The sequence below is a fragment of the Geotrypetes seraphini genome, chromosome 11 (genome assembly GCF_902459505.1).
Source record: "Geotrypetes seraphini chromosome 11, aGeoSer1.1, whole genome shotgun sequence".
Classification (NCBI taxonomy): domain Eukaryota; kingdom Metazoa; phylum Chordata; class Amphibia; order Gymnophiona; family Dermophiidae; genus Geotrypetes; species Geotrypetes seraphini.
The window spans coordinates 46,255,242-46,279,712 of NC_047094.1; the positions used below are offsets into that span (position 1 = coordinate 46,255,242).

The 24,471-nt window shown below is 44.7% G+C and overlaps 1 protein-coding gene across 3 annotated transcripts in view; it reads right to left on the reverse strand.

Annotated features, from left to right (window-relative positions):
* RHBDF1 (rhomboid 5 homolog 1) overlaps positions 1-24,471 on the reverse strand; it is a 257,292-nt gene that overhangs the window by 102,684 nt on the left and 130,137 nt on the right. For 2 of the 3 annotated variants that reach the window (XM_033963579.1, XM_033963585.1), the window contains exons 3-4: positions 17,309-17,439; positions 13,552-13,659 (exon numbers count right to left, since the gene is read on the reverse strand). In XM_033963579.1, coding sequence (XP_033819470.1) covers positions 13,552-13,659; positions 17,309-17,439 — 239 coding nt within the window. The remainder of the gene's footprint in view (positions 1-13,551; positions 13,660-17,308; positions 17,440-24,471) is intronic. The other variant, XM_033963580.1, reaches the window with a different exon arrangement.

The following is a 24,471-nucleotide window of genomic DNA, read 5'->3' on the forward strand; positions in this document are numbered from 1 at the left end:
ATCCGTCTCAGCATAGGGAGGGAAAAATATTAGGATCCGTCATGTTTCTGTACCCTCTGGAAACTGCGCACCATCAAACGCTACTTCGACCACCAAGCCTTCCGTCTACTCGTTCAATCTCTGGTATTAAGCATATTAGACTACTGCAACATTATTTACCTGGGATCCTATAAAAATACCATCAAACGTCTTAGAACAGTCCAAAATGCGGCCGTCCGCCTCATCTATGATCTCAAAAAATACGACCATGTTAGCCCCTTCTACACCAAACTCCATTGGCTTCCAGTAGAGGCAAGGATCATCTTTAAGTTCGCCTGCCTCTGTTTCAAAACTCTTACAGGATCTTCCCCAATCTACTTGTCTGAGCACCTTGAAATAGCAGGCCCCTCTCGCACATGATACGCCCACCTATTCACCTTTCCCTCCCTAAAAGGCTGCCTCTATAAGAGATTCATTGATAGAACCCTAGCATTCCAAGCGGGCAAATGGAACAATTGCCTTACCGCCCTCATCTCCAACTCCCCGCCCTACCACCTGTTCATGAAGTCACTAAAAACCTACCTCTTCGACAAATTCCGCTAACGCTGCCTTCCCTCCTTCCCTGCACCCTCCTGACCTCGACATGCCCCCATTCCCTCTGACTACGCCCCCCTCCCAAGCCACTATGGCCTCTCTTTCTCAATCTCTGTTTTATCTAATTGCTCTGCTTTTTCATTGCCTCCATTTACCACCGCTATAACATGTAACATCGCTGTATACGTACAGTCTCTTCTTTAGTATATGCCTTTTTATTACTGCTATTTATGTAACATCTCTGTAAATGTAACAACACTGTAATATGTATCATCGCTGTAAATGTACAGTCTCTTCTATTGTTAACCGCATTGAACTTCCATGGTATTGCGGTATACAAGAATAAAGTTATTATTATTATTATTAAAATCTCATCGAGGTCTGTCAGAGCCAGAGACTAGTGCTGGAGCGGCAGAGCAGAAGCCTTCTTATGTATAGGTTTAAGTCTGCCGGATCTTTTTATAGTTTAAAGTAAGGGTACACTATAGTGAATCAGACTTCCTGGATCACAAATTGGAGGTCTCTTTCAGGAGATCCAGAAAAGCCGGCGCTTAACAGGGCTGTTTAACCGTTTTGCGCTCTGCTTATCCTTTAAGCCCCGGTCCATAAACACCGAAGGGGTAATTAACTATGATATTGTTGTTGAGTGACAAAAGAAATAACTGTGACTGATAAGAAAGTCACTCCATAAAGAATATTGAAAATAAATTTTAACTCAAGATTTATCAGATTACAGATACAATAGAACTCTGCTCAGAGACATGAAGGCTGATCTTATCCTTTAAGCCCAATATAGAATTTGGCTCTGACAGACCTCGATGAGATTTTAGCGCTGACGGATCCTAATACTTTTCCCTCCCTATGCTGAGACGGATCCGTCAGCGCTAAAAATCTCATCGAGGTCTGTCAGAGACAGAAACTACGAGCGGCACGGACACGGACCTCTGATTTTTAAGGACGTGCAGTTTTAGATCCGCGTTTTACCCCTTCCCTTTCCCAGCTACTAAACCCCACAACGCATTCCAGGCTTACAGAAATTCTCAGGTAATATTTGCTCCATGTTTTCTTGAATTAAGATGCTGTCCCCCATCTCCACCACCTCCTCTAGAAGGCTGTTTCACATGTCCCGCCATGTTTTCTGTAAATAAGTATTTCCTTTATCTGTTCTAAAAAATATTATATCCCACATTTTCAAAGTTCAAGGTGGCTTACAATATATATAATGTATACATAATCCATTTTCGTAGACTACCTTTGAGTTAATAGTCCATAGCTTTCTTTCAATTGAAAGAGGCCTTTTTCACAGGCTTTTATAGCTGTTAATGTGGGAAGCTATCTAATAATAACTATAAAGTTAACAAATCATGCAGTTTGCTATTCGTTTAATAATTGCTACTAGGTCAGAAAGAGCCCTATAACATCAAATGTTAAACAAAATAAGCCTGGTGGAGACAGAGACTGTGTCAGAATTCAAGAAAGCGTGGAATAAGCACCTGGTGGTTACTGTGGATGGGCAAACTAGATGGGCCATTTGGGCCCTTTATCTGCCATCATGTTTCTATGTTTCTCAAAAACTTCAGTGCAAAGCAACTCAAGTGCAAATGTAACTATATAAAAGCCACCTTTACTATCGGTGGCTCCTTATCAAAGTTGGGAAAAACAGAACAGTAAAAAAAAACTCAGACAACCGTCTGAGAAAAACCTGTTCATCAAAAACCCAAACTTTAAAGAATAGGCTCTAACTCACAAAAGTGGCACTATTTGCTTGTAGTTTAATGGTATAAGTTAGAGCAGTGGTTCCCAACCCTGTCCTGGAGGAACACCAGGCCAATTGGGTTTTCAGGCTAGCCCTAATGAATATGCATGAAGCAAATTTGCATGCCTATCACTTCCATCGTATGCAAATCTCTCTCATGCATATTCATTAGGGCTAGCCTGAAAACCCGATTGGCCTGGTGTTCCTCCAGGACAGGGTTGGGAATCACTGAGTTAGAGAATGACACGGGGACAATTTTTTCCCCGTCCCCGCAGAAACTCATTTTCCTGTCCTGTCCCCGCAAATTCTTTTCCTGTCCCTGCCCCATTCCTGCAAGCTCTGTCCTCATCTGCACAAGCCTCAAACACTTTAAAATCATAAGTATTTGAGGCTTGTGCAGTTAAAGCTGAGCTTAAAGGAATGGGACAGGGAGAGCGACAAAACTTGTGGGGACGGGATGGAGAAATTGAAACCCTGCGAGGATGGGGGAAAATATTGTCCCCGTGTCATTCTCTAGTTTAAGTATCACCGGAACTCGTATTGCAGTCACTTAATTGAATGACTCCCATCAGAGCTTGTTCAAATTTTCTCCAAAATCTGCACGGGATCCAAAAGAGCTCACTATAATCTATTGTCACCGAAAAAAAGGAAGAGTTCTCGACAAGGTCCTTGTTTGGTGGCCAGAGCCGCTGCGTCAGGAGAAAAACCGGCAAAACAATACTGTACAATACAAGGTACGCAGTATTGTTTCACTGGTTTTTCTCCTGACGCAGCGTCTCTGGCGGCAAAACAAGGACCTTGTGGAGAACTCTTCCTGTTCTTTCAGTCACAGTGGATTATAGTGAACTATGAAGCATTTTTCGTTTGGATCCCATGCAGATTTAGGAGAAAATTGGAGCAAGCTCTGACGGGAGTCATTGAACTAACCTCCTCTTTTACAAAGGTGCGCTAAGCTTTTTAGCGCGCGCTACACACGCTAAACACTAGTGCGTGCATGTTATCCTATGGGCACGTTGGCGGTTAGCGCACGCATTGATTTAGCGCACACTAACTGCCTCTTTTACAAATTCGCGCTAGCGGCCGCCACGCGGCAACAGCCTCGAAGCCCTTTAAATCTCTATGGGCTTCAGGGCCGCTAGCACGGCTTTGTAAAAGAGGCCATAAATCCACAATATAACGCATAGCATGCCTTTGTAAAAAAAGGGCCTAAGTAATTGCAATACAAGTTCTGGTGATACTTATACCGTTAAACTACAAGCAAATACAGTGGTACCTTGGATTACGAGCATAATCCGTTCCAGGAGCATGCTCGTAACCCAAAATGCTCATATATCAAAGCAAGTTTCCCCATAGGAAGTAAGGGAAACTTGCTTTGATATGTTCCCACCCCCTACCTCCCCCCCCCTGAGGCCAGCAGCGCTGCTCCCCCCCCACGAGAACCGGCATTGCTCCCCCCGAAGGCCCCCCTCGCGAACCGGCACCCTCCCCCCCCCGTGACTGGCACCTCCCCCCCACCCCGCCGCACATGCTCAAGGCCCGGCACAGGAAGCAGATTTTCGGGCACCGGCACCAACGCACAGGACATGCTGGTGCCGGTGCCGATGCGGAGGCTACACTGGAACTAAGAAGAGGGTTCGGGTGGGTTGGGGGATCTCAGGTTGCGGCGGGGGGGGGGGGTGCCGGATCGTGGGGGGGAAGGTGCCGGTTCGCGGGGGGGGGGGCATTCGTACAGCGAGGCAAGCTTGGTTTACGAGGCACCAAGTTTGCGAATGTTTTGCTCGTCTTGCAAAACACTCGCAAACCAGTGCACTCGTAAACTGAGGTACCACTGTATTGCTACTTTTGTGAGTTAGAGCCTATTCTTTAAAGTTTGGGTTTTTGATGAACAGGTTTTTTGTCTGAGTTTTTTTACTGTTCTGTTCTTCCCAACTTTGATATAGAGCCAATGATAGTAAAGGTGGCTTTTATATAGTTACATTTGCGCTTGAGTTGCTTTGCACTGAAGTCTTTGAGGCTCATTTTGTTTAACATTTCATGATATAAGGCTCTTTCTGACATAGTAGCAATTACATAGTGGCATTGTTTGTTGGGTGCAAATGGTATTTTTTTTTTTAAGAAAATGTATTTTATGGTACTGTAATTTATCTCTAATTTTAGAAATGTAATTTTGTCTTGTAGTCTGTAATTATGTATGTTTATTTTTATGGAAACTGCTTTGTTTAAAGGTGGTATATAAATTTTTTAAATAAATAAATGAATAGCAAACTGCATGATTTGTTAACTTCACATGTTTTTATACCGTTTATGTATTTAAATGTCTATTATGTCACCTCTTTATAATATAGATCACTGACCATTTTCGTAGCCACCCCTTGGACTGGCTCCAGCCTGTTTATATCTTTTTGGCAGTGCAGTCCCCAGGACTGAACAGTATTCTACATGAAGTCTCACCAGAGACTTATACAGAGGCACTATATCACTCCCTTTTTCTTACTAGTTATTCTTCTCCTAGGCACTCAAGCATCTTTCTGAGATTTTGCAGTCATCTTTTCCATCTTTTTGGCCATCTTAAAATTGTCAGCTACTATCACCCCCTGATCTTGTTCTTCTTTCATGCCACAGTAGTACCTCAATCAAATGTTGTTTCACCCTCTTGGAGTTTTGCAACCCAAGATAAGATCATAAGAATGAGACCAAGGTCCACAAAACCCAGCCCACTTTGGATGATGGGCAAAAGTTGAAAGGGGTTTCCTCCAATGTCACAGCCAGCAGGGAGGGGTAGGGCCTATAACTATGCAAAGACTAGGGGACACTCGATGAAACTGCAGGTAAATACTTTTAAAACCAATATGAGGAAATATTTTTTCACTCAGAATAGTTAAGCTCTGGAATGTGTTGCCAGAGGTTGTGGTAAGAGCGGATAACGTAGCTGGTTTTAAGAAAGGTTTAGACAAGTTCCTGGAGGAAAAGTCCATAGTCTGGTATTAAGACATGGGGGAAGCCTCTGCTTGCCCTGTATTGGTAGCATGGAATATTGCTACACCTTGGGTTTTGGCCAGGTACTAGTGACCTGGATCATCCACTGTGAGAACGGGCTTGCTGGACCATTGGTCTGGCCCAGTAAGCCTATTCTTTTGTTACATTACATTACATTACATTACATTAGTGATTTTTATTCCGCTTGTACCTTGCGGTTCAAAGCGGATTACATAAGAAGAAAGCTGGACATTTCCAGGAGGGTACATGACATTGGAGAAAACAGATTGGGGTAAGACTTAATAACAGAATGAGTGTAGACTTAGTAATATTGGAAGATAGATCAAGTTACATTACATTACATATCAATAGTCTGTTTCCATGCGTTGGTAGGTAATCGGTTTCGGTAGGATGAATTAGGTTCCATCTTTTTTTTTTTTTTTTTTTTGGTCGATTGAGGGTAAGGTGCCAGGGAGTGAACAAAACCTGGTCGGTGTAAGTGGAAGAGGAGAGGGAGATTAGGTAGATTGTATATACTTTTTGAATAGCAGCGTTTTGATTTCTTTACGGAAAGCTTTGAAGTCAGATGTTGAGGTTAACAATCTGGTGATGGAGGGTTCGAGTTTTGCTGCATGCGTTGCTATGAGGTTATCATAAAGCTTTTTACGATGAGTGCCGTTGAGTGGTGGGTATGAGAATGGTGTCAGAGTTCTTATTCTGGGTGGAAGGTTACGGTTTAGGCGATCGTTTAGATAGGCAGGTGCAGTACCGTTGAATACTTTGAAGATTAGACAGTATAGTTTGAATTGAATTCTGGCTCTAATCGGTAGCCAATGTGAGTCTAGGTAGGCGTTGGTGATGTGGTCATATTTTCCGAGGGAGTAGATTAGTCTGAGAGCAGTGTTCTGAATGGTCTGTAATTTTTTTGATCATGTTTGTAGGACATGGTAGATATAGGATGTTGCAGTAGTCCACAAGTCCTAGTACCAGGGATTGGACAATGATCCTGTAGTGTTATTTGTCGAAGAATTTTGTTCTTAACCCTTTTCTAAAGATGTGATTATGCAGGAACAGTCACTTATTTTCACTGTGCTTGTCCCCTTGGTATAGCACCCCAGGCCATCTTCCATTTCCCCTGCTCCATCTGATGACCCACTGCATGGAGAAATTGAAATGAAAAGCTGATGATGCCATCAAATCATAGGTCACAAATAGTTGAATGACAGTTTTCAGGTAGCATCAATTACGGGAAGGAGGAGGATACCTTCCTTTGTACAGCAGCTGTCGGTAAACATGTTAATAAGCTAGAAGTAGAACAGAAGCATAAATGATGTCAGATGTCAGCAGACAAGCACCACTTTGGTCCAACCAGTCCACCCAGTCTGACATTGGTGTCAGCTGGTCACAAGCAATACGAAGACCTCATTTTCCCATGGTCCCATTCTCACATGGGAAGGATACTTTCATGTGATATGTAGCACCGTCTTTCAACACATGACAAGTTAATAGGACATATAATAGGGGAAAAAAATAAGAACAGCAACTGTCCTAAAGGCAAATATACTGGACAAATCCAGCAAAGAGAGAAAAGAGATTTCAAAGACTGAAAGAGAAGAAGCCATATCCAGGGTTCAGTTAACACTTTCCACTCCACATAGAGAAATACCCACACATATACAATGTAGCTCCAATAATTAAATCATTAGAGCCTATTAACTAATTATTCTGGATGCCCAATTATTTTATTTTTTATATTTTTTTTTATGTATTGGGATTTATTAACCATCTGTTTTCATGGAGAGATTCACCCAAAGCAGTTTATAATATATTGAAAAGCAATCATAAGAACAGCCTTACTGGATCAGACCCATGGCCCATCTAGCCCAGTATCCCATCTTCCAAGTCACAAGAGGTGAATATGTGGAATAACTTGTAAGTTTCATGGCTCCATGTCATTCCCTTCTTGGTTGGGCTGAGAACTTTTCAGCACTCCCTCGTAGGCTCTCACCCTGCATTTCTGTGGCATTCAAATGGAGCCATCTTGTTGTAGAATTAGCCTCTTAGGCCCAAATTCTATATATGGAGTCCTATGTTGCATGTGCAAATCGGCGCGCACAACCGATTTGCACACAGCTTAATTGTTTAATAAGCCAATCAGTGCCATTAATTGGCAATTGACACTAATTGGCACTCATTAGAAGTGACGCACACCACTTTGCAGGCTCATTCTATAAAGGGGTGTGCATCACTTCTAGTGTGTGAATCTCAAAAGGGGGTGTGGCCAGGGGAGGAGCATGTCGAATCGTGGGCATTCCTAAATGTTAGGCGCACTGTTTTAGAAAAGCCTGATCTGACACAACTTGGGCACAAATATTTAGGCCTGTTTTTTCCTTGGCATAAATGAGTGCGCCTAAATGATATGCCGCGTACAGATCGGGATGATACGAATAAGTTTGAAAAGGGGAAATAGCCAGGAGGCGAAACATGTCGAATGACAGGTCCCTTCCCGATGATAATATGAGACAAGAATGAATTAAGATAAGTTAATTAAATTATGATAAGTTTTAAGATTATTAAGTTGAAATATAGCACTTAGCACTTTGATAAAAAAAGAAGAAAAAAAGAATATAAATGGGGCTAGTGAGGAAGCCATTGCCGAAAGTTTGATCGGTGACCATAAAAATGTTTGGCACCTAATGGCATGTCTGAAGCCCTAGAAAACTTTATATGAGATGAAAAAAGGGCTCTAATGGACATTGAAAACGTTAGCTGGCGTACAGCCGTTAAGCATGATTCTATAAATAGCGGGTGCCTTTTATAGAATCATGTTACGCACAATTCTGATTAGCGCTGTTTTGGGGGGCAGAGAAGAGGACAGGGGAGGGGCATTCTCCCCACCCCATGTGCCACTCACCCTCGCTACGCCACTGGGTGGAGTGGAAGATGTAGCTTCCAGGTAGTGAAAAGCAGGGCTGTTGCTGACTAGGAATCATAGCACTGCATTAGAAGTAAGGTGTCAGGTCAAAAGCGCGCCGGGACAAAGGCGCGCCCAGACAACTGAGCGCAGTGCGCGCCGCCGCGCCACTCTAAATTACTGTTTTTAGGGTTCTGACGGGGAGGCGTGGGGGGAACACCCCCACTTTACTTAATAGACATCACGCCGCGTTGTGGGGGGTGTGGGGGGTTGTAACCCCCCACATTTTACTGAAAACTTCACTTTTTCCCTGTTTTTAGGGAAAAAGTTCAGTTTACAGTAAAATGTGGAGGGTTACAACCCCCCAAACCCCCCATAACGCCGGTGCGATGTCTATTAAGTAAACTGGGGGGGTTCCCCAACAAAACCCCCCGTCGGAGCCCCTAAAAACTGTAATTTAGAGCGGCGCGGTGGCGCGCGCTGCGCTCAATTGTCGGCGCGCGCTTTTGTCTTTCGCGCCGTTGTCTGTGAACCAGAAGTAAAGCAACAAGAGATTAGAAATGAAACAACACTGCGCTGTCACGGCAGAAAGGAAACACAAGCAGTGAATTACTGTTCCCAGCTCCCCCTGCTCAGCGGCAGAGCCAAAGCTCCGCCTGCCTCCAATGCAGTTTGCCTATTGAGTCCATCTGTTTGTTAACACACGAGCTTTTTGTAAAAATTAGCCTTTGCTGGCTGCCCTTTTAAGTTGTGGGTTTTCTTTTTAGATTTCTTCATCAAGCGTGCTGGGGGGGGGGTTTCCCCCTTAGCAATAATATTTACTATAGCACTGTCATTCTAGAGGCTGCTGGATAAACTAAATCACATAGATAGAAGTCCCTGTGCTGGAAGAGTTATTATAGCTCGGTCCGAGAGTTAGCAGCGCCGAGCAAGAAGTAAATAAAACCCCGACTATTTCTCTGGGCTTATACTGAGGCTTAATATGATGCGCATCATTTGTAAACTCGCTAGGCAATAAATGAGCCTCTGACAGCAGGATTAACAGTCACTAATATAGAACAACATTTTAACTCCATGCCGCAGCTATGCTACTGTGCGTTCAAGTGCCAGTTTAGAGAAAAGATGATGCCTCTTCCAGGGAATGCAACACACTAGTTATACAGAGGCCCCCCCCCCCCCAATTCTATAATGTGCGTCTAAAGTTAGGCACCTAGATCAGCAATGTAGGTGCCTAACTTCATTGAGTAATAGGCTAAATCTGTGCCGGTAATCAGCATTCAACACCTCTTAATTGGCACTAGGTGGAGTTAATTGAAATTTAGGAGCCTAACTACATCAGTTAGGCGCCTAGTGCAAAGCACATAGTTAAAAGTGGGTGTGGTTAGGGGCGGATCATGGGGGGGGTTGTTAGACACCTGTATTTGAGTTAAGAACTGTTGGGTGCCTAATTTAGGCGTAGGCATTTAGGGTGTGCCTAAATGTTAGAACGCTTTGCGCTGCCTAAGCACATGATGCTACAATGAGCCAGTGTTAGGCATGCTGGGGTCCATGACAGAAATTAAGGAGGAGGCCCCCCAATTCCTCTCTTCCTTGCCCCCTCCCCTGATTTCCCCACCCACCAAATGTTCTTCCATCCAGTATCTCTCTCTTCCTCCCCAACACCCCTGGGTTCACTATCTCACCCTCTCTCTTCCCAACTGCACTCCCATCCAGCGTCTCTCCCTTCCTCCTCCTTACCACCCGGGTCCACCAATTGCCTTCCCATCCAGCATCTCTCCCTTCCTTTTCAAATCAGCTGCTCCGGAGGTCCTCGTGGGCTGGGATGTCCTTCCCTTCTCCCCACCCCAGTCTGAATTCCCCCTCACCATTTAAAATGAAGGGGGATCGCCGGTGCAGCACCGATTCTCTGGCACTGTGCCCATGTTACTTTACTGTGATCCGCTGCCCTCTGAAGTAACTTCCTGATTCTGCTTGGGCAGACCACAGAAGAGGAACAGTGCCAAGGAGGCCGCGGCAACTCCAGAGGATTGCTGCTGGGCCGGCGACCCCTTTGCATTTTAAATGGTAGGGGGGCCTCAGACCAGGTTGGGGGAAGAGCATCTTGGTCCTGTTCCTTTCTAAAACCCAGGCTGTCTCTGAACTTGTCCCCTCAGATTCCTCTCCCTCAGCAGACCAAAGAATAAAAAGGAGGCGGCAGGGATGGAGATGTCACTGTCAGATACTGCTGACAGGAAAGCTACAAAGGAAGGACTCTAGAATCCGCAAATAAAGATGAAGAGGGAGATTAAAGAGTGTTGCTTAGAGGGAGGGCTTCGATTCTTTGAAAATTTGGAAGAACTGTCTTTATTCTGCAGGTGCAACCTGTAAAAGACTTACAGGCAGTTAGCTGCAGCTCTGCCACAGATAATGAGGCCATTGTTTCCTGCCCTGTGGGTAAATAATATACCTTTCAGGTACCGGGTACTTTCCAGGGACTTTCTAAGGACATTTGTACTCTTCAGTATAAAGGGAGCCAGAGCAGTCTAGCAGTCTGAGAAGTGGAAATCTGAGATTTCAAAGCATTCCCCTGCTTGTCCTCTCTGCAGCCTGGGGTATCACTCACTTTACTCCCCTTGTCTCAGAAGAAGGAGTTGCCTCGAAAGCTAATCATAAACTACATTACGTTAGTCCAATAAAGAAAGGTATTATTTTTTTTCCTTTATGTTTTATCGCTACATATTATACATTTGCTCTAGTGAGGATAATAAATAATGAAAATCTCTTTTCCGTTCCTTTGGATGCTCCCCTATGGATAAGGCAAGAAAATCTATGACCCCTGAATGAATATTCCACAGTGGCAAATAGTTTGTTTTTGAAATTAAAATGTTTGCCAGGCCAACCAAATGGCCAACCAGCAGGGCTTAATTTGTGGACAAAAAGGAAGTGAACTGATGGGATAGATGAAGGGGTGGATTCACTGGGGTAGGAACAACAGAATTGGGGGCTGGATTAGAAGATTGACAGACTGACACCATGTGGTGCAACACAAAATGCTTCACATTGGGGATCAGGTGCTGCTATCTTCCAAGATGGTGGCATGGAGGGAAGAGCAGAGAACATTGCTCCTCGCTCCCAACTTTAAGCGGGCACTCTGGGGGTTCTTGGGGGAGGAGGTTAGGGAGGCTATTTGAGGGTCCGGTTGGGCCCTCAGGGTAATTTTGGTGGGGTTGGGGAAAGGGATGAGAGCCCGTAGGTCACAGGGAAATCTTTGGGGGTGGAGGGTCAGGAATTAGGGGTATACTGGACCTCCAAGGGGCCATGAATATCAGAGGGGGGAGGGGAATGGAAGATATAGGGAGAAAAGGAGTATTTCACGACAAGATTTTTAGTTGACACTCTTACTAGGAAGAAAACACCAGCTCAGTGCATCAAAGCTTAAAGGCCATGATAGCATTTGTTTCTGCAAACTGTGGGAAAATCACAGACATGCATGCATACTTTCTTCCTAGTTTACGAGATCAAGACCACAACCTACTCGACACTACATGTACCCCTGCGGTAGGCTCTTTGAGCTCAAACACAGACCGTGTCAGGTCTAATCAACTTATATCAATAAAGTACATTTGGAAGAACTTATCATCACTGATTTAATTTTTTATGTGATCTCAGTTGCCTGAACCACACCAATGTTTAAAAAAAAAAAAAAAAAAACCCACACTGCTTTGTAAATGCCAAAAAATCTGGCCATTCACACAGGTGGGCTTTTAGAAAGCTGCCTGGTTACCTCACACGATCGGCAGCAAACTCAGAAATTCAATGCCAGAGCCAGGGAAAAATGCTTGAGTACCTGAATAAATTCATGTAAACCGTTCTGAGCTCCCCTGGGAGAACAGTATAGAAAATTGAATAAATAAATAAATAAAAATATCCCGCCACCAGCATTCAATTTCCAGTCTAAGTTCAGTCACGGCAGACATAGCCAGCCAAGCCAATATTCATTGGCTGGCCAGCAAAGTCATATCAGCCAAAGAATGACCTGTTATTTAGGTGGGTCTATCCAGTGGTATAGCAAGGGGGCCACATGGGGGTGAGGTCTGCCCCAGGTGCAGTCTTCCTAAAGGCGGGGTACCCCTCCTCCTCTCCACCCCACCCCCACTCTCTCCTTGCCGTGCGTGCCCCCCCTTGCCTTACCACGTACCTTTTTTACTTCTCTGGCGCGAGGTTGCTGCCCACATTGGCATCAGCGCTCTCTCTGACATCACTTCTGGCACCCACACCTAGGAAGTGATGCCAAAGGGTGAGCCGACACCGAAGTTAAAAAAGTATGGGGAAAGGGAAGGGGGCGCGCCTGCGGCGGGGGAGGGGGGGCAGGGAAGAGGGCAAGGGAGGGGGCGACACCACCCAAGGCACCACTCACCCTTTCTAAGCCACTGGGCCTATCTGATCAGCCATTGAGTATTGGCGTTGTCTGGCTATGCTGGGCTTTGTTGACTATCCCACGCTGAATATTGGCGGTTAGCCGGCTTAGCGCTATTTAGCTGACCAGGAGTCGTTTCCAGCTGGCTAAATACCACTGAATATCGGGCAGATTGTGTGCGAGTGTCTACTACTACTACTTATCATTTCTATAGCACTGCTAGACGTACACAGCGCTGTACATTAACATTCAAGAGGCAGTCCCTGCTTAGTAGAGCTTACAATCTAATCAAACAGGATAAATAAGGGGTTAGGATCCTTTTCGAAGAATATGGGGAACTAGGAAGAGGTTGGTTTGTTTTTCGATTGTATTTATTTACATTTTCCACTATTGGGCATGCATATGTGTGCACTATTTGGAAAGAGTGTGTCACACTTTCAAACATAACACAGTTTTTGTGAGTAGTGGGGCATTCTTTGCAAAGAGCAGGTACGTTTTTTGAAAGTGTGTGCGCTGTTTTGAAAGAGTACACACAGTATTAGTGGAAACTGAAAAAAACCAAACAAACAAAAACTCCACAAAATGTTGAGCTATTTTCTGTTTGTTTCATTTGCCGACAGCAAGCGACACAGGAATTCTCATGACCCTTTACCTATGTTGTTTCAAATAAAATGCGCATCCCTGCTGCTCAGCCTGGCGTCAATGAAGTGCCAAACATTTCTTGCCGGAGTGAGCTCTCAGCAGCTCTGCTCTACTCACTGAGTCACTCTGATGTACATAAAGTCATTTTGCAAGGAGGATCCTGAGAGAATCCCTCAATGTATCACTGATATGCCACATGCAATGAAAAATGCTGTCACTTCAGTGAACCACATGCCTCTCTTTCCCACGCATGCACATGCTTTGCTTTTTGACATTCACGAGCAGGACCAGTACCTGAAGAAAAACCTGGACAGAGGCCGCTGCGTTCGCACAGGTAAACGCCTCCTGCTGGCCCGATGACCCTTGATAGGCATGGTGTGAATTCGTTCAAATCGCACCCGCCTGCTCCATGGAAAGACAGAAGGAGAAAAGAAGGAGAAGAAAGAGGAAAACATGGGGACAGTCTGTTTTGCAGAACACAGGGACATGCACGTGAAATGGGAAAGAAAAAGAAAGCAAAGAACTCCAGCATGATTAAGGGCTGACTTCCAGTTCCTTCCCGGACTTCATGCTTATCAATTAATTGACTCCATAAATTTCAAAATTCAAACACTATTTAACCGGTCAGAAGTCATTTTTGGCCAGTTAAACAGTGCTGAATATCGGACAGAGTGTGTTTTAAAGGGGAACTTTCCTGCACGCTATGCCCAGATTTATGGGGGACTTTTTTAAAAAGTATTATTTTCTTGCAGATCACGCACTAATGTTGTCATTAATGCATGGCAAATAAATAGGGTTAATGTGGCAGCGCCTGCTGCATCCTATTTAATAAACTCCAGTTGCTCCCGCGTTAATTCTGCATTTTCCAGTTAGCATGTGTTAATTATAATGCGATAGCTGGAAAACGTGGGAATGCCCAAACTCTTCCCAAAATATTTTCAAAAATACTCCTAGATAACACGCTGGTTAGCACACACCAACAGGCAATATATCTTAAGATGGTGACAGGACAAAAGCGCGGGAGACAAACGCGCGCCAACAAATAACCGCCGACAATTCAGCGCAAGATTTCAGTGTGCTGCAGGAAAACCTTCTTTTAAAGGGCTCTGATTGGGGGTGTGGGGGGGGGGAACCCCCCCCCACTCTACTTAATAGGGATCGCGCTGCCGTGTTGGGGGGTGTAACCCCCCACATTATACTGAAAACTTAACTTTTTCCCTAAATGTGGGGTTACAACCCCCAAAACCCTCCTCAACGTCAGCGCGATCCCTATTAAGTAAAGTGGGGGGGGGGGGGGGTTCCCCACCAACACCCTCCTTCGGAACCCTTTAAAAGAAGGTTTTCCTGCGGCACGCTGAAGTGTTGCGCTGAATTGTCGGCGCGCGTTTGTCGGCGCGCGTTTGTTTCACGCGCTTAAGACTATGAACCCTTAAAACACTTCAATGCATTTCTGGCGTAGGAAGGGGGGTGCAGGGGGAGCAGTCCACCCCAGGTGTGGTCTTCCTCAGAGCGCTCATACCCCTCCTGCTCTCTGCCCACCCTTGCCGCACATGCACCCCTTCCCTTCCTGCCCCCCCCCCCGGTATCTTTTAATCTTCGGCGCAAACAACCACGATGTTGCTGCTCGCATCGGCTTCAGCGCTCCCTGACATCTCTTCTGGGACCCATGCCTAGGAAGTGATGTCACAGAGCTCCAAAGCTGATGCAATCAGCTACTTTGTGGATGCTTGTGTTGAAGATGTACAGGGGGAAGGGAGGGGTGCAGCGGGGGAGGGAGAGGTGCGCCACCGTCCCGGGCACCACTCACCCCCGCTACGCCACTGCATTTCTATGGTACTCTGTTCTTGCATGCTAATCAAGCATTAAGGGCTTTACACCCTTTAGTAAAAAGGCTCCATAGTAGATTATTCTAGAAGGCCTCTCTCTATTCGGTAAAATTTACTGTGCAAAGGATTCATATACAGTGGTGCCTCGCATAACGGACGCCTCGCACAGCGAACGCTGCGCATAACGAACTTTTTGTCTTGCTCCCTATAACGAACTTCGTTTCACACAACGAAGTCGCCCGGGGGGCCCGGGGGGGGGGGGGGCGGAACTACTCTCGCCGCTTCCTAATGTGAGCCGGGAACAGCAGCACCCTCCTGTCTGAATGCAGTGTTCCATCATCTCCCTCCACCTTACCTTAGATGCCGAGTTTTCCGGCTTTCTTTTTCGGCCAGCCACACACTTTCAAAGAGCAGCACATGCGCGCATGCTCTGTTGTTCAATCTTCTCCTCTGACGCAACCGGAAACCGGAAGTTGCAGGAGAGGAGAACATTGATCAACTTCAGCAGCTGCGCGTGCACAGCTTTTTGAAAGCGTGCGGCTGGGTGAAAAAGAAAGCTGGCAAACTCTGCATATAAGGTGAGGTGGAGGGAGGGAAATGTAGGGCTGCAGAACGAATTATTTTGTTTTACATGTATTCTTATGGGAAAACGCGTTTCACACAACGAACGTTTCACATAACAAACTTGCTCCTGGAACGGATTAAGTTCGTTGTGTGAGGCACCACTGTATTATTATTATTATTTATATATCACTTCTCCCCTGGGAGAACGGTATAGAAAATTTAATTAATTAATTAATGCTCATTAACACAGATCAATAAATAAAGATCCTTAGATAAGACCTTTTGGGAAAGGAAACACCTACTGTGCGTGAGTGAAATTCATTTCGTGCTTGGATTTTTTAAAAGCAATCCAAACCTAAAATCCAAAATCAGGGACAGAAGCTTAGCAAAAGGAATTTTGAAAGAAAGAAGAGTTATGGTTGCAAGGCGGGCACACTTTCCCTTCAATCTGAATGTGAAACATGAATCAAAAAGTTGCAGTTAAGCTGCAGAGAATAAAGCCAGTGTGGCAGATCAGTATCATTATCCTCCTGTCTCTTGAACTACGCAAATGTGGATTCCAGGCTCCATGGAGTTCCACCGGGAGGCTGGCAAGGGCCCGATGTAGGGATTTTAAGCACTAAACAGAGCAAAAGTATCAGCAAATGTGCAAAAAAAACAAAAATCCACGAAGCCTCTTTTGTGAACAAAACTGCCACAGAGGTCATCTTTGCTGTGTATATAGCTGTGCAAAACCCACTTTGTAAGAAATTTTAAATAAATTCACATTGAGCTACTGTGATGCAAATCTATGCAAAGCAGTTCAATAAACATTTGATATTGTACAAATGAGTTGGGTACACCAAATGGCTTCATGGGTCCATTTAAAAAAAAAAAGAATAGTAAAAATCAAAATGGAGATTTTCTCTGAATTTTTCAAGGGCTTGACTTAGAAGTAAAAAATGGCAGGTACATTATCACCAAAGCGTATAAATGTGACCTCCAGGGGATTCCTCCAAAGCTGTCTGTGCCCTCTCACCAATAGGACTGCACTGATATTCATTCTTAAATAATGCATATGTTAAGCACAGAAGTTCCTCTGCACCCAAAGAGGAGGAAAGGGCATGTATAAATCAGAACAGCGGACGTCTGCAAACAGGGCTGTCTGTAGGCATAAAGACCCATAATTTCAAAAAGGGCAACAATAAAAAGACCAATGAAAACATTCCGCCCCAGCGAGCATCCAGTGGACAATATGTACAGTACATAGGAAATGGAAAAACTAGTCAGATTGGCTCAGTCAATTTTTTCTAGCACATAAATCCCAGGCACCAACGCAAAATGTTTCAGTCAGGGCCTTTATCTTCACCTGCCAGTGAGACCATAATCCTTTGGCTGCTAAGAGCAGGATATGTAATAAAAAGATAGTGTAAAAAGAAAAATAATATGCAGTGAAAGGATTAATATCATTCTTGCTGGGCTTTGATACCTAAGGCCATCGGAAAATAAGCATGCTAGGTTGCCTAAACCTGGAGAAAGGGAGGGCATTTCAAAGTCACATCCCAGAAGGATTTCCTCCAGTAAGACATTAGGGTAGAAAGCCACACCCATAAAGTAACTTGGACCATTCAGAAGAGATAGATGGGACACATATGGATTTCTTGAACAAGGCCTTACTTTACCTTTTGATAGTTTGGGTGATTGAGGTCTGTCGCTGTAACACCGGCCTTCGCTGCTCATTTGGAGGGGAAGGAATCCTGGTATGTTCAGCTGGCATACTAACACTCCTAAGAAATCCTGGTCGTTTATATGGCTGTAAAGAAACACACACAAAAAAAAAAAGTTTAAAAAGTCAGTGGCTGGTGTTTCCTAACATTTACTTTTCCATAATAACTATTTGCTAAAGTATAAGCAGGCAAATAAAGGGTGTAGGTTTTTTCCAGTTAATGACTGCATTCTGTTCAATAATTGCATCCAGACTCTTCTTTGACAAACTATAGTACATCCTTGGGGAAACCACAGTTTACAGATTCAAACGGCACTGTAACTTATTTCTCTCAAAGGGCTAGCTAGCATGAAATGAATCCAAACAGCAGGACCAAGACTACATTGCACTTTCCAGAAGCCACTGGTATAACTTATAAGGAACCATGGCTGTACTGGACTATATTGGACTTCTAAGAAGGCATTTGAGTACTGGCATAAATTCTAACCAAGCGTAGGGTTACCAAATGTCAGGATTTCCCCAGACATGTCCTCTTTTTGAGGACATGTCCAGGGGTCCAGATGGCTTTTCAAAACCCAGCATTTTGTCTGGGTTTTGAAAAGCCTCCTCAAATTGCGTCGGGCAGCGAGCAAGACTTCCTCCCTGCTTGGCAAAAGCAGGCAGCAGGGAGCAGGGCTAGGGCATGACTGGAGGTGGGATTATGGCATTACTGGGAGGGGATGGATGGAACTGGGCAGAACTGGGGGCGGGGACTAGGGGGTCTGGATTTTCCAATTGGAAAATCTGGCAAACCTACCCAAGTGTGAGATCCCGATGATCCTTTGCAGAAGAGCAATAAACTAGGCCCATCTTCCCATAGTAGCTTTTCAGTGGCAGTTAGAAAAGAAAAGCCACTGCAGGGCCTGAGAGTTGGCAGCCCACCCCTCTGCATGGGTACCCTTGATAACAGAATACCAGTGCAGGGGATGAGGACAAGAGCGGTCAGACCTGTAAGTGTGTGTAACATCTTACACACCTTGCACTGGTTTAGATATTGATGCCACTACAGAAATATAGTTCACCAAAACTAAAGCCATACTGGGCTATAATCTCTTTAGAAGGGATACAGAGATGGCCAAAAAGGTAGAGGAGTAGCCCTGTATGTGAAAAACTAAACTAAACCTTAGGCTTATATACTGCATCTTCTCTATAACCTTAGAAATTAGAAAAGAGAACAAATACAATGTGAATTTGGAATAGTATGGAGAGGAGCGGAGCAGAATTTACATCTTTGAAAATAGCCAAGTTTTCAGATGTTTTCAAAATGGTTGGAAGGAGCCCAGATCGCGCAGTTGAACAGGAAAATTATTCCACAACTCAGTAATTTTGAAAAGTAGAGACTTCCCTAATTTGCCAATGTAGGTAACGCCTTTTGACGAAGGAGAGGACAATTTAAGTTTTTGAGCAGATCTGGTAATGTCAGATCTTACAGAATTCCAAGACAGGGGAATTAAAGGAGGAAGGATGTCATGCAAGATCTTAAATGTTAAGCAGGAATATTAAAGCTACCGCGATACAGATGAAAGGCAAAACAGCACTGGCTACCTTAAAAAGAAACATCTGTATCATCTACAAACCTGTAATTCAAACAGAGAAACTGGACAAAGATCTGGTTATGGATATCCATGTGCTAGGAATGAAAGGGGAGGTGTTGTTTCTAGGAGATTTCAACCTTCCAGATGTGGACTGTAGTATACCATCTGCAGAATCAGAAAGATCATGGATGCCTATCAAGATGCATGTCCAGACAAATAGTTATGGAACCCATAAGAGCAACAACAGGAAACACATTCATTGAAAGGGTAGTGGACGCCTGGAAAGCCTTCCTGATAGAGGTGGTGATGACGAAAAACAGTGATAGAATTCAAGAATGTGTGGGATTAAAATAGATGATTTCTATACAGAAAAAGGATGGAATTAAAAAAAAAAACTTAAATGACTTTCATGCTTCAAAAATGGCATAGAGGGACGTAACTTGCCTAGATCAGCAGGTACAGTCCTAAACAAAGACATAGTGGGGTGAAATCTCCATGGAGTGAAAGGTAGAACTCTGCTGTTATTTACTATGTACACACACAACAATACACTCAATAAATATGCCAAAAATCCTATAATAGTAACAACAAAGAGGCACAACCAGTCACAACAGGGTTTGGATGGGGGACGCTCAGAATGAGTAATAGTACTAGCCTGAAGCAACTCCACTGAAGAAGTGAAGGGCGCTCTCAGTGTGAACCATCAGCAATGGGAGCAAAAGCTCCGATGCTTCACTTCCGGGCTGAGGCGGGAAGCCTCCACCACCACACCATCATTGAGCCCCCTATGTGTATGTAATAATGAAAACACCTACAATAAGGCCCTAAATAAATAATATAATCCAAACAAACCCGTGAGCAATTTAAACTCAAACGGTGGAGATACAAACTGAGCGACCCCCACACAAACCCTGCCAGCCGAAACCCGCCAAGCTAACTACAAAGCAATATCAAGTCCTAATTAAACTAAATCAAAATTATACTTATCAAACCAAACTGCCACAATGAAAGCGCCAGGAGCCGAAGTTCAACCAAGCTGGTTTCGGGGAGGAGCCCTTCTTCAGGAACCAAGCCCCCGACCACAAAACAAAAAACAAAAAATGAAAAAAACGCCGAAAACGAAGCGGGCCGTCCCGCTTCGTTTTCGGCGTTTTTTTCATTTTTTGTTTTTTGGTTTGTGGTCGGGGGCTTGGTTCCTGAAGAAGGGCTCCTCCCCGAAACCAGCTTGGTTGAACTTCGGCTCCTGGCGCTTTCATTGTGGCAGTTTGGTTTGATAAGTATAATTTTGATTTAGTTTAATTAGGACTTGATATTGCTTTGTAGTTAGCTTGGCGGGTTTCGGCTGGCAGGGTTTGTGTGGGGGTCGCTCAGTTTGTATCTCCACCGTTTGAGTTTAAATTGCTCACGGGTTTGTTTGGATTATATTATTTATTTAGGGCCTTATTGTAGGTGTTTTCATTATTACATACACATAGGGGGCTCAATGATGGTGTGGTGGTGGAGGCTTCCCGCCTCAGCCCGGAAGTGAAGCATCGGAGCTTTTGCTCCCATTGCTGATGGTTCACACTGAGAGCGCCCTTCACTTCTTCAGTGGAGTTGCTTCAGGCTAGTACTATTACTCATTCTGAGCGTCCCCCATCCAAACCCTGTTGTGACTGGTTGTGCCTCTTTGTTGTTACTGTTATTTACTATGTGGCTGATGCAGAAAGCTTCCCAGGTGGTTACCAAGTGTTTAGCTCAGTTTTACCATGAACATAAGATGTTACCTCCGCTGGGTCAGACCAGAGGTCCATCGCACCCAGCAGCCTGCTCCCGCGGCGGCCTATCAGGTCCATGACCTGTAAAGTGATCCTTTGGCTGAAACCTTTCGTTCCCCTTTTTCCTTCTATCTATTAACCTTTCATAGTCCTATCTCTACCTCTATCTGTATCCCTCAATCCCCGAATCCTTAAGGAATTTATCCAATCCCTCTTTGAAACCCCGTGATGTACTCTGTCCTATCACAACCTCCGGAAGCGTATTCCAGGTGTCCACCACCCTCTGGGTGAAAAAGAATTTCCTAGCATTAGTTCTGAACCTGTCCCCTTTCAATTTCTCCGAGTGCCCACTTGTTCTTGTGGTTCCCAATAGGCTGAAGAATCTGTCCCTCTCCACCTTTTCTATGCCTTTCATGATCTTGAATGTCTCTATCATATCTCCTCTGAGTCTCCGCTTCTCCAGGGAGAAGAGCCCCAACCTGTCTGCGTATGGAAGGTTTTCCATACCTTTTATCATTTTTGTCGCTCTTCTCTGAACCCTCTCAAGTATTGCCATGTCCTTCTTTAGATACGGTGACCAATATTGGACACAGTACTCCAGATGCGGGCGCACCATCGCACGATACAGCGACATGATGACTTCCTTCGTTCTGGTTGTGATACTCTTCTTAATAATACTCAACATTCTGTTAGCTTTCTTTGAGGCTGCTGCGCATTGTGCCATTGACTTCATTGTTGTATCCACCAGCACACCCAAGTCTTTTTCAAGGTTACTTTCCCCTAGTACTAATCCCCCCCGTTTTATAGCCGAACATCGGGTTCCTTTTCCCTATATGCATGACCTTGCATTTCTCTACATTGAAGTTCATTTGCCATTTTTTCGCCCACTCCTCCAGTTTGTTCAGGTCCCTTTGTAGGTATTCACATTCCTCCACAGTTCCAATCCTGCTACAGAGTTTAGTGTCATCCGCAAATTTATAACTTCACACTTCGTCCCTGTTTCTAGGTCATTTATAAATACATTGAACAGCAGCGGTCCGAATACCGAATGAGATAGTGTTGGAAATATACAGTAGTGGTTAACTTCTTTACTTTCTTAATTTTTTTCTGAGATATATTTCAGACATATTTTCTTTTGTTCTTTTTGCAAAAATCTCTGTCACACAGAACCAGTGTGCACACAGACTGCCCTCTAGTGGGCACAGCTAATTGGGAAAGGGTAGAATGTTTGTTTTGCGAGACAGACGCACTGGACCTTGAAGGACAACAAGATTAAACAAGTGTAGGGTTACCATATGACTACAGAAAAAGGAGGACAGATTGAGACATCTGGGTTTTACTTCTACTGAAAGCAATGGAAGTAAGGCGGACAGACTAAGGCATCTGTGCTTTATTTCCATTGAAAGCAATGGAAGTAAAACCCAACTATTTCAAGCTGTCCTCCTTTTAACCCTAAACCAGCGGTCCTCTAGAGATTGCTAATAAATAGGCACTTTTTAAAATCTCTTCTGTTCCTTTTAAGTAAAAACTCTTATTTTCCTTTCCCAGAAATCTGTTGTATTTGTAACAATCCTATATTTTTGAAGTTGCCACAATAAATACCAATTGATACCTCACATGGAACCTCAGGCCCAATTCCTTAATGATTCTCAGCATCTTGTTTCAACGTCCCTTTCATTTTTATTTTTTTTTGGTGGGGGGGTTCTCTTTCTTGATAACATACATCTTGGATCATGGGATCATGGAAACTGCAGAAGAAACCATCTGGATTATGGAAAGATATGCCTAACAAAATACCCCCCGATCATTGCCCTCCAATTATGAAGGCCCAATTTGAGTTTTGTTTGCAACATGAGAGAAGTGGCACCTCCTGTATTGTGACTCCTCTGCTCCATGAGTTATTATCCTTCAATAAAAGGGAGCCCAAGCCCTCTTGCCCTGCCGATTAACATCAGGCCAGGAGAGAGCTCAAGCTCTCCTGGCCCCAGCGACCACACCCCCCCCCCCCCGCAACTGGATTGGGCCAGGAGGGAGCCCAAGCCCTCCTGGCCCCGGTGACCCCCTACCTCCCACCCCTCACTACATTACGGGCAGGAGGGATCCCAGGCCCTCCTGCCCTCAACGCAACCCCCCTCCTCCCAATGACCGCCCCCCAGAACCCCCGATCACCCCCCCAATGACCCTCCCCGGCCGACCCCACAACTCCCCCACCCATACCCACCTTCCCCGTACCTATTAAAGTTGGCCGGACGGACGGGTGCCAAACCAGCCCGTCCGGCAGGCAGCCGACGCCGGATTGGCCCAGCTGTCCCAAAGCCCCGCTCACAGGTGGAGCCTGTTAATCGGCGGGGCAAGAGGGCTTGGGCTCCCTCTTGCCCCAATATCGTCGGGGAGTCGGCGGGGCAAGAGGGCTTGGGCTCCCTCTTGCCACGATATCGTCGGGGAGTCGGGGAGTCAGCGGGGCAAGAGGGCTTGAGCTTCCTCTTGCCCTGATGTTGTCGGGGGAAGGGGGGAGGTTTGCAGTTTGACCTGGCAGGAGGGCTTGGGCACCCTCCTGCCTGGATCGTTGTGGGGAGGGGGGGGTGTTCTGTAACCGGTGTTGTTTTTGACAGACACCGATTACAGAATCCAGCTTTTAGGCGAAGGACTGACTCCTCCTTCACCTAAAAGCCCTTCTGTTGGACTTTTGGGGCTTAGGCGTTTTTTTGTTTTATTATGGCTAAAAAGTGTAGATGTGGTGTGGGTGTACTTTTAGACGTAGTGGTGATCTGGGCGTTTAGTAGAGGCAGGCCATAATCAAAACAAGGAGGTTTGTTTTGGTTATGGACACTTTCCCTGCTTCTGCTTTGAACGTTTAAGGACTTAGGCCAAAAGGGGACTTAGACATTTTTTTTGATTATGCCCCTCCACATGATTAGTGTTCTTCTTAATTTTGTATAACCTTTCTTTCTATCACTGTGTGTGAGGATATATTCTAACCAGAATAAAGAGAAATTTCTGACTGTGCACAGTTTGCGGTGAGTGAGTTATTTGGTACAGAGAGTATATGAGGTAGGTGTTTGGGCTATAAGATGACTCTAGGACATTTTTGAACCCTGGAGGGCACTCTAGGTCCAAACAAAAGCAACACAGAACAGTTTCAGTGTGAGTGTTAACCCTTACCACAATTGCATTTAAATGAATGCAAATGTGGTGCATTTCAAATCCTGCAGCATGCAAACTAAAAAAAAAAAGATCTTTGCCTGTTTGACTACCACAGGAAAAATAACACCAGAGTCTGGGGCAGCCTAGAAGGGTTGGTTGAGAGGAATGGGTATCTATCAGCACCTTCTTTAACTCCCCCCCCCCCAACACAACCCCCCTGTCCCAGATACCTGCATAGGCTCAGCTCCCCTGGAGGTCCAGCAGCTGATAGTGAAACTTATAGTTTTCAGCATGTATTTGAGGCCTGTGAATGTTTTTTTATACAGTGTTATGATATTAGATCTGACCATCTTCCTAATATAAGACAAGTGAGCAGCTTGTGCAGTAGATAGTGGTTCTGTAATGGGATTAACAGGGTAAATGACTTGTGCAAGTAGCCTATATTACAGTTAAAAAGAGGAATGATAGGAAGAAGTAGTATAAACTGGTCAAATTCCACAATCTAGCTGCAGCGTTGCAGTTTCTCACTACTAGACCAATGAAATCTATCCAATTTATGCCCATATGTATGATTTCTTCCTTGGCACAACTGCAATATGTTGCATAAGGACATTGTAAAATGTGATGGAAGAATGTAGAAATTT